This window comes from Tachyglossus aculeatus, chromosome 1 (assembly GCF_015852505.1).
Source record: "Tachyglossus aculeatus isolate mTacAcu1 chromosome 1, mTacAcu1.pri, whole genome shotgun sequence".
Taxonomy (NCBI): domain Eukaryota; kingdom Metazoa; phylum Chordata; class Mammalia; order Monotremata; family Tachyglossidae; genus Tachyglossus; species Tachyglossus aculeatus.
In genome coordinates this window covers 129,503,267-129,516,620 of record NC_052066.1, presented here as the reverse complement: position 1 = coordinate 129,516,620, position 13,354 = coordinate 129,503,267, and the positions used below count along the sequence as shown (strand labels likewise).

Here is a 13,354-nt window from a genome sequence, read left to right as displayed (position 1 = left end):
TATTCCACTTAAAAAGTGCATATGAGCTGAATAAGTTTACATTCATCATTATCAGCTTTCAGGAGGATTAGTATTTGTTGGAAAATTCCTTTTTAGGGTGTTGGGCCCCCCCCCCCCCCCCCCCCAGAAAAAGGACCGATCTCAACTTGGATGTTATCCAATTCCTGTTGCTTTGCATTTCATATATAACATTTATACTGGAAGCTCTAGCACGTTTTTCAGGAGGTTTTATGAAGTGGAAAAATAATCACTGACGTAGGACCATGCCTTTCACAAAGCCTAACTTTAAAGTTTAAAATAAAACATTTCTTTGACCTTGAAAACTTAAAATGTTTTAGAATGATTCTCACTCATTTTTATTTTTAATGGAAGACATAATGATAGTTTTTCTTGAAAGGTGCCAAATCTGTTTTGGTTTATCTAATTTGTCTTCATCTTCTAAAGAATAGTAAACTTGGTTGAGGACACAATACTCTCTATACATTTATCAATAGTTACAATGGTAATTTATTTCACTTAAGTCACTGTCCCATTGTGCATGACTGTGTTTGGGTCAAAAAATGTTATCTGTGCTAAGACATAGAGGTGAAATGAACCTTCAAGCTACTACACTATTCTTAAAGAGTTTTATTTGCATTCCTGTAAATATTGTTTATAATAGAATGGTTATGTTAGGCTATATTACTAACATATCCTAATTGAAATTCTACAAGAAAAATTGGGGGAATCATATATGCTGATTTTTTATTTTTCCAAATTATTCAAGAACTAAACCTCTTATGGAAAAAAAAATCATAATTATAGAACTAATTTTTGTTTTGTGAGGTGTTTCTTTTCAGTTTTAGTAGAACTACATAGGTGTGTAAATTTGACCCTGAAGATGTTTTTTGTTATTTACTTACTGGGAATGACAAAACTGTCAACATAATTTTAGAAAAACATTTTTATGAGGTTGTTTCCCAAAAACCTTTTGTTTCAGATTTCCCTTTAAAATTCAAAATGCCACCCGTATTACAGTCTTCTGGCAAACTGGATAATTACAATGTGGTACACCTACATAGAAGGAAAAAACTTCAATTTAAACTGGCACTCCGTTTTTAAAACAGTATTGTTAAAGAATCAGTTTAGACTGAGTGTGCACAGTAGGAAGATTTAATACTTATCTTTCAAGTAGGTCTATCCACCTCACATCTTCAGGTCTTTTTTTTTTTTGTACAGGTTTTGCCCCAGCAATATGTAGATATTTTTGGGGTAGTCATTGGCATATCTCAACTGGCCACTGTACTTCTAATGTTGTTCATTGACTTGTAGACTAGACCTCTACAGTACTTCATGTAGCTACACATCAACTTTAGAAGCATATTCTTTAAACTGTGTATTTTAAGATCTTGAATATGTTGCCTAATGCAAAGGGTATATGATTAGAAATATTAGAAATAGGATTAGGTTCTAATCCTATCTCCACCACTTGCCTGCCATGTAACCTTGGTCAAAGCACTTAACTTCTCTGCGCCTTAGTTGCTTCATCTGTAAAAATGAAGATTAAAATCTGTTTTCCTTCCACTGTACTTAAACTGTGAGCCCCATGTGGGACAGGGACTGTGTCCAATCTGATTATTTTGTATCTACCCAAGTAATTAGCACAGTGCTTGTCAAAGTAAATGCATAACTTTGGGGAAGCAGCGTGGCTCAGTGGAAAGAGCCTGGGCTTTGGAGTCAGAGATCAGGGGTTCAAATCCTGGCTCCACCAGTTGTCAGCTGTGTGACTTTGGGCAAGTCACTTAACTTCTCTGTGCCTCAGTTACCTCATCTGTAAAATGGAGGTTAAGATTGTGAGCCCTCCCGCATGGGACAACCTGATCACTTTGTAACCTCCCCAGCGCTTAGAACAGTGCTTTGCACATAGTAAGCACTTAATAAATGCCATCATTATTATTATTATTATAACATACCACAGTTAATGATTTGAACAATGGCATTTTAACTTCCGTAAAGAAAACTATTTCCACATCTTTTGGCACCTCAGTCATATTTGCACTTTATATTTGATTAGCATCAAATTATTAACGTGTATGCGTGTTAGTGGATTAACATGCATGTTAATGGATTTTAATGAGGACATGTCCTACTGGATTTTCATCTTTATTTTTCACCTCTGAAATGCTATTCCTTTCCTGTATTGCAAGTGCTACATGTGTGCACCACAATCACGTGCCTTTAAACAGACCTTCTCCCCTAAAGACATTGATTTTTATAACGCACTGATCAGATAAGAATCTGATGCACATCCTCTGCTATGGGATGATGGAATACCTCCTGTCATGATGCTGTCACAGCCTGATAAAGCAATAATTGTCATTTTTTTCCTAGTTTTGCTTTGCACTTAAAATATATATTTTCTACATTTTTGTATTTAAATGTTCAGGCTAACTCTAAACCACTAGTTTGCTGTTTTAAGACTTGGAAAAATGTGATACTTGAATCTAATAATTGATGCACTAATCTTAGTGTAATATGTTTAGTTTCTTAGCTTTATTTCTCCTCCTCCAGTCTTAAAATATAAGCACATTTCTATCTCTTGAAAATCGGTGGCTCCCTACAGTCAAAGAGCTCTACAAATATAGATTTCGGCTAATTCTACAAGGGAGATGCTTCACTGCTTTCACTCGTATTGATGCTCTCCCCAATTGTCTTCATTTTCCTGGCAGCCGCAGAAGATGGGTACATTGGATTATATCCAGAACACACTTTTCAAGAAAATGAATTTACATTGTGATGCCCAAGCATCCCTTTACCCCTCTTCTTGTCATTCTGAATAACAGGATATCTGTACTGCCACTATGTAAACTTTGAAAATTGTTCTGGATCCTATGTTTATTCCTTTCTTTGCAACATACACCAGATCAGATTAAAGGTTTCCAAGAGGTAATTCAGCACACAAAGTTCATTCACATAAATGAGACTCTTCATTTTGGGATCTGTGGACCATAACCACATGCTGCTGCTTAATATCATTCCCTCAGTAACCATGAAGAAGTGATAACAGTATTCTCCTTCCACACTTACAAAACTTGTAGTTTGTACATTCAGGATGTTTCCTCCTATACAAACTAGTAGCTGTTAGTCTCATGCTGCAGAAAGTCAGTATTTCCTTGGAAAAATACCCGTCAGCTCTCTCACCTCTGCTATAACTCAAGCTCCTAAGCTCATTATGAGCAGGAACATGTCTGCTAATTCTGCTATACTCTCCCATGTGTCTAGTACAGTTCCCTGCACATAGTAAGCACTCAATAAATACGATTGGTTGATTGACTTCAAGACATCTTGCACCTGAAATTATTCCACCTTCTTTGGGCAAACTAAGGAATAGCAAATACCCAGAGAAGCACTTTAATTATAATTCTAACCTATACAGCAAAACCTTCATTTAGAAAAAATACCATCGTCTCCCAACCAGTGGAAAATTATATCCAGTGCGATTTGCGCTGTTTCGTCTCCTCCCTGGTGTTGGCTGTGTGCCAGGCACTAGTATCGGTCACTTTATTTAAGACTTCAACAAAAAGTGGAGAAAAGAAGAGGAATTGAAACATTTGTTGCTCTTCAGTTTCTGTGAAGAAAAAAGTCAAACCAGAAACTGAAACGTGATTTGGATGATCTCAGTTGCATTTCTAGGTTTCAGAAAACTCCCAACTGATTAATGTGTACAGCACTGTAGTAGAAGTAGTAATAGTAATAGTATTAAGTGCTTAGTCTGTAGTGATTCCTCGGGGTCACTTTTAGAAAGTAGTTTTCATAAGTACTCTCCAGAGTTACTCAAGTTCCCTCTCCAAATACAACCGTTGACCCAGTTCTCAGTTTAAAGTACTCTGGGCCTTAATATAGCGGAATCTGAAGTATTTTAAAGCAGGTTAAGTAAGTCCAGCCATTAGGTTAGACAGCATCAGATTCATACTAAAGCTGGTTATTCATAAAAGCATTTCTATAATTGGAAAAGAAGCCTGGAGCATGAATGCTTCCTTGAGTTATATGGTTATGGAAATTAATAACGATGCTCATTACTCAAATTCAACAGTACTTTGAATCACCCTGCTAATTGCCATCATACACCCTTTTGGAGAGTCATAATGGTTATTTAAATAAATACGTATAGGCAATGGGGAATATAAAAACAATTTTGGAGCATGGCATACTGATAAGACAAATGCTTTCTTATAAAGGGGAGCAAAGTCTTCCTACATTAATTTCTATGCTAATTTTGATAGTAATGGATTTTAGTGGACTGAATAAGGATTAGGTAAAAAGGTACCATTTTACTTTAGCCTCTGTTTTTCCTCATTTTAGGGATAAAATGAAAACTAACCTGAAAACCGTGAAAGTTCTTAAGGATGTGCTATTACACAAGTGGTTCCAGTCAACACATGAACCAAAGTATGCATTCTCTGACACTTTGGCAATGCAACCCCCTCTGGAGAAAAAGGCCCAGTGATGGTGAATTAGCACATGGTAGATTTTGAAAGTCCAGGCCTTAGAAATATGTGCTTAATGAAGAATATGCAGAGATAAGTAAAAGGAATATTATAGCTAGCACAATTTAAGGTCATCAATTCTAGAAACACATTCAGTAGTTTACAACAGAACAATGGCACGCTTAGTGCTTGACACATAGCACCTAACAAATACTGTTATTATTATTAATAAAAGAAAATAAGTCACTCTAGAGTAGTACATCACCTCTTATCAAGGAGCCTGCAGATCTCAAAACTTTAATACCCTATTTTGCTACAAAGAGAAGAGTAGGCCAATCGATAACTTACTCATTTCCATAATTGGGTAGTGTTAGTTGTCCTGAGGTCTAATTTTTATTGTTGGGATAATAGTCAAAGAGGATGCCTTTTTGGAGGGATATTTGTAAGGAAATCTTTAACCTCAAAAGCAAATCTACAAAACCCCCTTATAAACAAGCTTTGAACACAACACCATGGCATCTTAATCCATTACTGCGATAACTTGAAGACTTAGTTTCTTGCCATTTTATTTTGAAGAGAAAAATAAAAAAGATGGTGCTGACTTCCAATTCAATTTAACAAAATCCAGAACCTTATCAAAAAGGAGCCTCAGGATTTTTCTTTAGTTGATGTTCAAAGGCTGTAAGGACCGTCTCCCTAAAGATACATATTGGATTAGGCAGCAGAGTGCATACTTTAAAATTTTCCTCAGGAGTAATTCTTAAGTATTTTCTGTTAGGAGGAAACATGCCAAGATATTTATAGTCTACTAGAAAGTCAATCTGTACCTTGCATAGTTCTGTATGCTGTGGCTGTTCCTACTTCCTCATAACAAAGTGCATAGGAACATTTACTAGGAAAAAAATGATTTTTTTTGTCAGTGTAAATCAGTATCAATTTTGAAAAAGCCCGGTTTTAGGTCTTGAACCAGTAAAGGGAACACAGATTTTTCAAACTTTATTGAAAATAAATCTGCTTATTAAAACTTTTCATCGAATAGGGAAAACAAAATAGCTACAAATTTTCTAAAGTCTAAACCACTCAAAGCCGTTCAGAACATTCAAAGGTTTTCTTCAGATTGAAGTAGTGCAGTAGAACCAACTAAATGTTATAAGCAATAACAATAGAAACTTTTTTGACAACGGCAGCCACGCTTACCTCTGAAATGACGTAGAAGGGTAGTAGAACCCAACACCAGTAATTGGTTTGGAGACCTAATTGGTGGGTACTACTGAATTCTTTTTGTATTTTAAAAAGATATGACCTTCAGTATTTGAAGCATTCTTTCAATGACGATTTAGTGTCTGAACCTAATTCTGTCGGTTTTTCTTTCAAACCTGGTTTCACCTCTTTATACTTCACCTTTAGAGAAGAATTATTTGTGAGGTGTTTCAGAGTTTTCAGGGAATTGAATCTAAAGTAAAGCTGGAGTAGTGTGTAAAGCATTGGAAACAATGAGATATTAAGTTTTAATGCAAGCATTTGTTTGAAACTTTGCTCTTTGGGAGTGATAACAAGACCTGTATCTAAAATGATTCTTTTACCTTATTTTCAGGTTCATGGTTGGTTGTGGAAGGTGCGATGACTGGTTTCATGGAGACTGCGTTGGATTAAGCCTTTCTCAAGCACAGCAAATGGGAGAAGAAGATAAGGAGTATGTGTGTGTGAAATGTTGTGCTGAAGAAGACAAGAAGAGTGAACCTACTGAACCAGATATTTTAGAAAATCAGACTAAGGTTGAAGTTCAAAGAGAAACTAAAATAATGGAATTTGAAAAGCCGGGGCTATCAAAGCCAGGTATTACCAATATTTCAGGAGTGGCCAGTGAAAAGACAAAGCAGGCGGACGATGCAGTGAAGCACAAAGTCAAAATTTTAAGACGGGTGAGATTCCTCTGATTTTTTTTAAACAATCATTGTTTTAGAAACCTGCCTTATACAAGAGTTGTTACCAAAAAAAATGCATTTCAGGCTAAAATGGGATTTATACTTGCAGTTGAAGTTGAGCCTTGTAGGAATTTTAAACTTTTGATTTATTATTATTACGATAATAGTAACTGTGGTATTTGTTACGTGCCAGGCATTGTACTAAGTGTTGGGGTGGATACAAGCAAATGGGGTTGGACACAGTCCCTGTCCCATGTGGGGCTCACAGTCTCAAGCCCCATTTTACAGATGAGAGGTAACTGAGGCACAGAGAAATGAAATGACTTCCCCAAGGTCACACGGCAGACAAGTGGCGGAGTCTGACTCTCAGGCCTGTGCTCTAGCCACTATACCACATTTAATTAAAGGTATTCACTGAGTGCTTACTCAGGGTAGAATACTTTGCTAAACACTTAGGAAGGTACTAATAATAATAATTGATGGTAATAACAGTAGTAATAATAATGGTTGTGGTATTAGAAAGTGCTTACTATGTGCCAAGCACTGTAGTAAGTGCTAGGATTGATATAGTATAAGAAGATTAGATAGAGTCCCTGTCCTGTATGAGCTCACAGTCTAAGGGAGAGGGAGAACAGGTGTTTAATCCCCATTTTTACAGATGAGGAAACTGAAACACAGTTTCAGTTAAGTGATTTGCCCAAGGTCACACAGCATTCAAGTGACAGAACTGCGACTAAGGCCCAGGTCTCCTGACTCCTAGGCCCTTCCATTTAATCATATTTATTGAGCACTGTACTAAGTGCTTGGGAAAGTACAATACACAAATAAGCAGTGACATTCCCTCCTCACAACGAACTCACAGTCTAAAGTTGGGGAGACGTACGTCAATTCAAATAACTGCAATTACAGATATGTATATAAGTGCTTTAGGGCTGGAACGGGGAAAGAGCCAACGGAGCAAATCGGGGTGACGCAGAAGGGAGTGGAAGACGAGGAAAAGTGGGGCTTAGTCTGGGAAGGCCTCTTGGAGGAGAGTGGGGAGCGGGAAGAGTGGTTGTCTGTTGGGTTAGAGTAGGGAGGGCATTCCAGGCCAGAGGCAGGACGTGGGCCAGGGGTCAGCATTGAGACCGGCGAGATGGAGGCACAGTCTGATGGATAGCACTAGAGGAAAAAAGTGTGCAGGCTGGGTTGTAGTAGGAGAGAAGTGAGGTGCGGCAGGAGGGGGCAAGGTGATGAAGCGCTTTAATAATATTAATCATAATGGTGGTATTTGTTAAGCGCTTACTAAGTGCCAAGCACTCTTCTAAGCGCTGCGGTAGGTAAAAGGTAATCAGGCTGTCCCTTGTGGGGTTCACAGTCTTAATCCCCATTTTACAGATGAGTTAACAGGCGCAGAGAAGTTAAGTGAGTTGCCCAAAGTCACACACCTGACAAGTGGCGGAGCTGGGATTAGAACCCACCACCTCTATTCCCAAGCCCCTTGCTCTTTCCACTAAGCCCTGCCGCTTCTGGAGAGGAGTTTTTGTTTGATGCAGAGGTATATGGAGGAGGCCTTCCCAGACTGAGCCCCTTCCTTCCTCTCCCCCTCGTCCCCCTCTCCATCCCCCTCATCTTACCTCCTTCCCTTCCCCACAGCACCTGTATATATGTATATATGTTTGTACATATTTATTGCTCTATTTATTTTACTTGTACATATCTATTCTATTTTATTTTGTTAGTATGTTTGGTTTTGTTCTCTGTCTCCCCCTTTTAGACTGTGAGCCCACTGTTGGGTAGGGACTGTCTCTATATGTTGCCAACTTGTACTTCCCAAGCGCTTAGTACAGTGCTCTGCACACAGTAAGCGCTCAATAAATGCGATTGATTGATATGGGAAACCACTGGAGTTTTTTAAGAAGAGGGGTGACACGTTCAGAACATCAATATGATCTGGGCAGCAGAGTGAAGTGTGGACTGGAGTGGGGAGAGGCAGGAGGCCGGGAGGTCAGCAAGGAGGCTGATGCAGTAATTCAGGCGGGATAGGATAAGTGATTGTATTAATATGTTAGCAGTTTGGATGGATAGAAGAGGGTGGATTTTAATGTTGTTGTAAAGGTGGGACCGACAGGATTTGGTGACAGATTTATAGTATGTGGGTTGAATGAGAGAGAGGAATCAAGGATAACGCCGAGGTTACGAGCTTGTGAGACAGAAAGGATGGTGGTGCCGTCTAGAGTGATGAGAGAGTCGGGGAGGACAGGGTTTGGGTAGGAAGATAAGGAGCTCTGTTTTGGACATGTTAAGTTTGAGGTGACGGGAGGACATCCAGATGAAGATGACTTGAAGGCAGGAAGAGATGTGAGATTGGCAGAGGGAGAGAGATCAGGGATGGAGTTATAGATTTGGGTATCATCTGCACAGAGGTGTTAGTTGAAGCCATGGGAGCGAATGAGTTCTCCAAGGGAGTGGATATAGATGGAGAATAGAAGGGGACCCAGAACTGAACCTTGAGGGAACCCCACAGTTAGAGGGTGGGAGGCAGAGGAGGAGCCTGCAAATGAGACTGAGAATGAACGACCGGGGAAATAAGAGGAGAACCAGGAGAGGACAGAGTCAGTGAAGCCAAGATTGGAGGTCGAGGAGGATTAGGATGGAGTAGAGGCTGTTGGATGTGGCAAGAAGGAGGTCATAGGTGACCTTTGAGAGGGTGGTTTTTGTGGAGTGAAAGGGATAGAAGCCTGATTGGAGGGGGTCAAAGAGAGAATTGGAGGAGGGGAATATGAGACAGAGTGTGTAGACAACTTGCTCAAGGAATTTGGAGAGGAGTGGGGACCTCTATGATTCCCAGAATTTTTCTGATATTGCCTTGACAAAAATCCATCAAAAGTAACTGATTCCCAAGCTTCTATTTTTGTGCTTCCAGGAAATGTTTAAAAGTGTCCGGAGGTTATATTGGGGTACAGCCATCCCTCTCTTTTCACAAGTTTCAGCCACTTAAATCCTTTATGCCCAAATTACCCCCTAGGTTTATTGAGGTTATTATTATTATTATCATTATATTAAGTGCTTACTATGTGCCAGGCACTGAACTGAGCACTGGGGAAGATACAAGATGAGGTCGGACACAGTTCCTGTCCCACATGGGGCTCACAGTGGGATTTATTTTTATCATTATTTACAGGTTCAGAGTTTGAATGAATACCTCTCTCTCACTCTCTCTCTCTCTCTGCCTGTCTCTCTCTCTCTCTTCAGAATAACAAGTCCTGTGGATATAACTTTGATAATTTAGTTATATGACTTTATATGACCCAGAAAAATGTTCAATGATTTATTTTGGTGTAAGAATGAAATAGGTTCAATTTTTAAGAATGGTTTGTGTCATTTAAAAGTGGTACAATGCATGCTTTTTAGTTTTTCATATTATATACGTAAATTTGGGACATGGTTAAATTTTAAGAGTCATTTTGATTATTTTTTTCAGGAATCTAGCGATAGTAAAAATTCACCGGACAGTAGAGATTCTGAGATAAAAAAATGGCAGCTAGCGCCTTTACGGAAAGTGGGTCAACCAGCTTTACCTCGAAGAGCCTCAGATGAGAGAAATGAAAAGGCAACAAAAGACTCTCCAACTGGCTGCTGTCCTGGAGAGAAATCTACAAAATCAGGTATCTGAGGTTGTTTTATATGTTCAGTGATGTGGCCCACCTAGAGCAGTCATGTTTTTTGGCACCAAGATGATGGTAACAGACAAAGGTGATGTTTTGGAATACACCTAGAGCCCTTCTTCAGTGCTGTCAGAAATCATAGTGTCAGCTGGTATTCTTGACTCAGAAGCTTTAGTTCAGCCTCCCTTCCCCTTCCCTTCCCTTTCAACTCTAACTTTTTTATCCTGCTGCTTCTCCTGCATGATCCCAGGACAGTCCAAGAGCAGAGGCCAGCTAATGGTTTCGGAATGCACAGGATTATCCAAACTGGGAAAGGTGCTGAAAAACAGATTGAGACATGTTGTCTTTGCTTGTACCTTTTTCCTTAGTGAGGGAGACAGCGTTGCTTTATTTAACAAAACAAGAATGTAGCAAACCTTACCCACAGGGAATCTCCTCAGTTCAAGTGGGAGTTATTACGAAGGTCCAAAGTCTGAATTGCAAATTCTTCCGTGTCCTTAGCAGATAAAAGAATGTGCATTTCTTAGTAGTAGCACTCAAATGTGGCACACCCAAAAGGCAGGCAGAGCAAGTCAGAGGACCCAATATTACAGAAAAATTTGCCTGCCTCAAACGAATTGCCATTTTAAACCAATTCCATCTGGTTGAAAACAAAACTATGAACCTTTGTGTAACTTAAAAGTGTGGGTACTTAAATTGTTTTTCCCCCCAAGTTTGTTTTATTTTATGTGGAATTGGCCAGAATATTGAGGCATCTTGAAGTAAGTGGCCTAGAGGCTAAAGCATGGGCTTGGGAGTCAGAGGACCTGGGTTTTAATGCCGGCTACACCACTTGACTGCTGTATGACTTTGGCCAAGTCACTTAACCTCTCTGGGCCTCAGTCTCCTCAACTGTGAAATGGAGATTCATTACCTGTTCTCCCTCCTACTTAGACTGTGAGCCCCATGTGGGACAGGGACTATATCTGGCCTGATCAACTTGTGTCTACCCTAGCGCGTAGAACGGTGCTTGACACAGTAAATGTTTAACAAATACCATAAAAAAGCTTCTATAAGTTTTCAGATTTCTTTTTACGTTAAAGTTTTGATGTATCATAAAAATCTGGTTAGACATTGATGTTTGACATTGTAAGTGAAAAACTTATTGATAGGAGTGTTCTCCAAGAAGAAAAATGGATTGGAATAGAATAACAATAATAATAATAACAATACTAATAATTATTGTGGTATTTTTTAAGTGCTTATTATGTGCCAATCACTGTTCTAAGCACTGGGATAGATACAAGGTAATCAGGGTGTCTCACGTGGGGCTCACAGTCTTAATCCCCATTTTACAGATGCGGTAACTGAAGCACAGAGAAGTTAAGTGGCTTGCCCAAGGTCACACAGCGGACAGATGGCGGAACTAGGATTAGAACCCACGTCCTCTGACTCCCGAGCTCATGCCCTTGCCACTAAAGCCACACTGCTTCTCTTCTCTGCTTCACGTGGCAGAAGGACATGAATATCAGTCTTTCATATACATTACCTTTCCTAGGAATTATTCAATTTTTTTTACTACAAATTGTGGTTGAGTGTAGTGTCTTCTTAGTAAGATGAAATTATTTAATTTTTGGTGCAAGGGAGAAAACATGAGTCTCAGACTTGACCAGATGGATAACTTAGTGTAGGAAAAAATACTGTACCTGATAGCTACGATTTCATTCATATTCAAGGGAGAAAACATGAGTCTCAGACTTGACCAGATGGATAACTTAGTGTAGGAAAAAATACTGTACCTGATAGCTACGATTTCATTCATTCAGTTCATTCAGTCATACTTATTAAGCACTTACTGTGCAAAGAGCACTATATTGAGCACTTGGGAAAGTTCAACGTGACAATAAATAGTGACATTTCTTGCCCACGACGAGCTTACAGTCCAGACAGGGAGAGACAGACATTAATATAAATAAGTAAATTACAGTTATATATGTAAGTGCTGTGGGGCTGGGAAGAGGGAACAACAAAGGGAGCAAGTCAGGGTGATGCGCAAGGGAGTGGGAGAAGAGAAAAGGGGTTACTTAGGGAAGGCCTCCTGGAAGAGATGTACCTTCAATAAGGCCTTGAAGGTGGGCAGAGTAATTGTCTATCAGATCTGAGGAGGGAGGGTGTTACAGGCCAGAGGCAGGACGTGAGCAAGGAGTCGGCGGCAAAATTGCGGCATAGTGAAGAAGGTTAGCATTAGAGGAGCGAAGTGTGCAGGCTGAGTTGTAGTAGGAGAGTAGCAAGGTGGGGTGGGAGGAGGCAAGGCGATTGAGTGCTTTAAAGCCAGTGGTGAGGAATTTTTGTTTGATGTGAAGGTTGTTGGGCAACCACTGGAGTCTTTTGAGGACTGGGGTTTGAGGGGGTGACATGTTTTGAATGTTTCTGTAGAAAAATGATCCAGGCAGCAGATGGAAATAGGGACTGGAGTGGGGAGAGGCAGGAGGAGTCTGGGACGTCAGCAAGTAGGCTATTGCAGTAATCCATGCGGGATAGGATGATTGATTGTATTAACATGGTAGCAGTGTAGACGGAGACGAAATGGGTGGATTTTAATGATGTTGTGAAAGTGGGACCAACAGGATTTGGTGATGAATTTAATATGTAGGTTGAATGAGAGAGAGGAGTCAAGGATAATGCCAAGGTTTTGGGTTTGTGAGACAGGAAGGATGGTGATGGGGAAATCAGGGGGAGGACAGGGTTTGGGTGGGAAGATAAGGAGCTCTGTTTTGAAAATGTTTAGCTTGAGGTGACAGAAGGACATCCAAATGACGATGTCTTGAAGGCAGGAGGAGATGCGAGATTGGCCGGGAGAGAGATCAGGGATAGAGTTATAGATTTAGGTATCATCTGCACAGAGGTGTTAGTTGAAGCCATGGGAGCGAATGAGCTCTCCAAGGGAGTGGATATAGATGGAGAATAGAAGGGGACCCAGAACTGAACCTTGAGGGAACCCCACAGTTAGGGGGAGAGAGGCAGAGGAAGAGCCCCAAAGGGGACTGAGAATGAACGATCAGGGAGATGAGGAGAACCAGGAGAGGATAGAGTCAGTGAAGCCAAGGTTGGATAATGTTTCCAAGAGAAGAGGGTAGTCCACAGTGTCAAGGGCAGCTGAGAGGTCGAGGAGGATTAGGATGAAGTAGAGGCTATTGGATATGGTCATTGGTGACCTTTGAGAGGGCGGTTTCTGTGGAGTGAAGGGGACGGAAGCCAGATTGGAGGGAGTCAAAGAGAGAATTGGAGAGAGGAATTTGAGACAGAATGTGTAGACAACTGGCTCAAGGAGTTTGGA

At 40.1% G+C, this 13,354-nt stretch overlaps 1 protein-coding gene across 5 annotated transcripts in view; it reads left to right on the top strand.

Annotated features, from left to right (window-relative positions):
• PHF3 (PHD finger protein 3) overlaps positions 1 to 13,354 on the top strand; it is an 82,973-nt gene that overhangs the window by 39,782 nt on the left and 29,837 nt on the right. For 4 of the 5 annotated variants that reach the window (XM_038751775.1, XM_038751800.1, XM_038751782.1 and 1 more), the window contains 3 exons: positions 4,342 to 4,428; positions 6,061 to 6,388; positions 9,855 to 10,038. In XM_038751775.1, coding sequence (XP_038607703.1) covers positions 4,342 to 4,428; positions 6,061 to 6,388; positions 9,855 to 10,038 — 599 coding nt within the window. The remainder of the gene's footprint in view (positions 1 to 4,341; positions 4,429 to 6,060; positions 6,389 to 9,854; positions 10,039 to 13,354) is intronic. The other variant, XM_038751790.1, reaches the window with a different exon arrangement.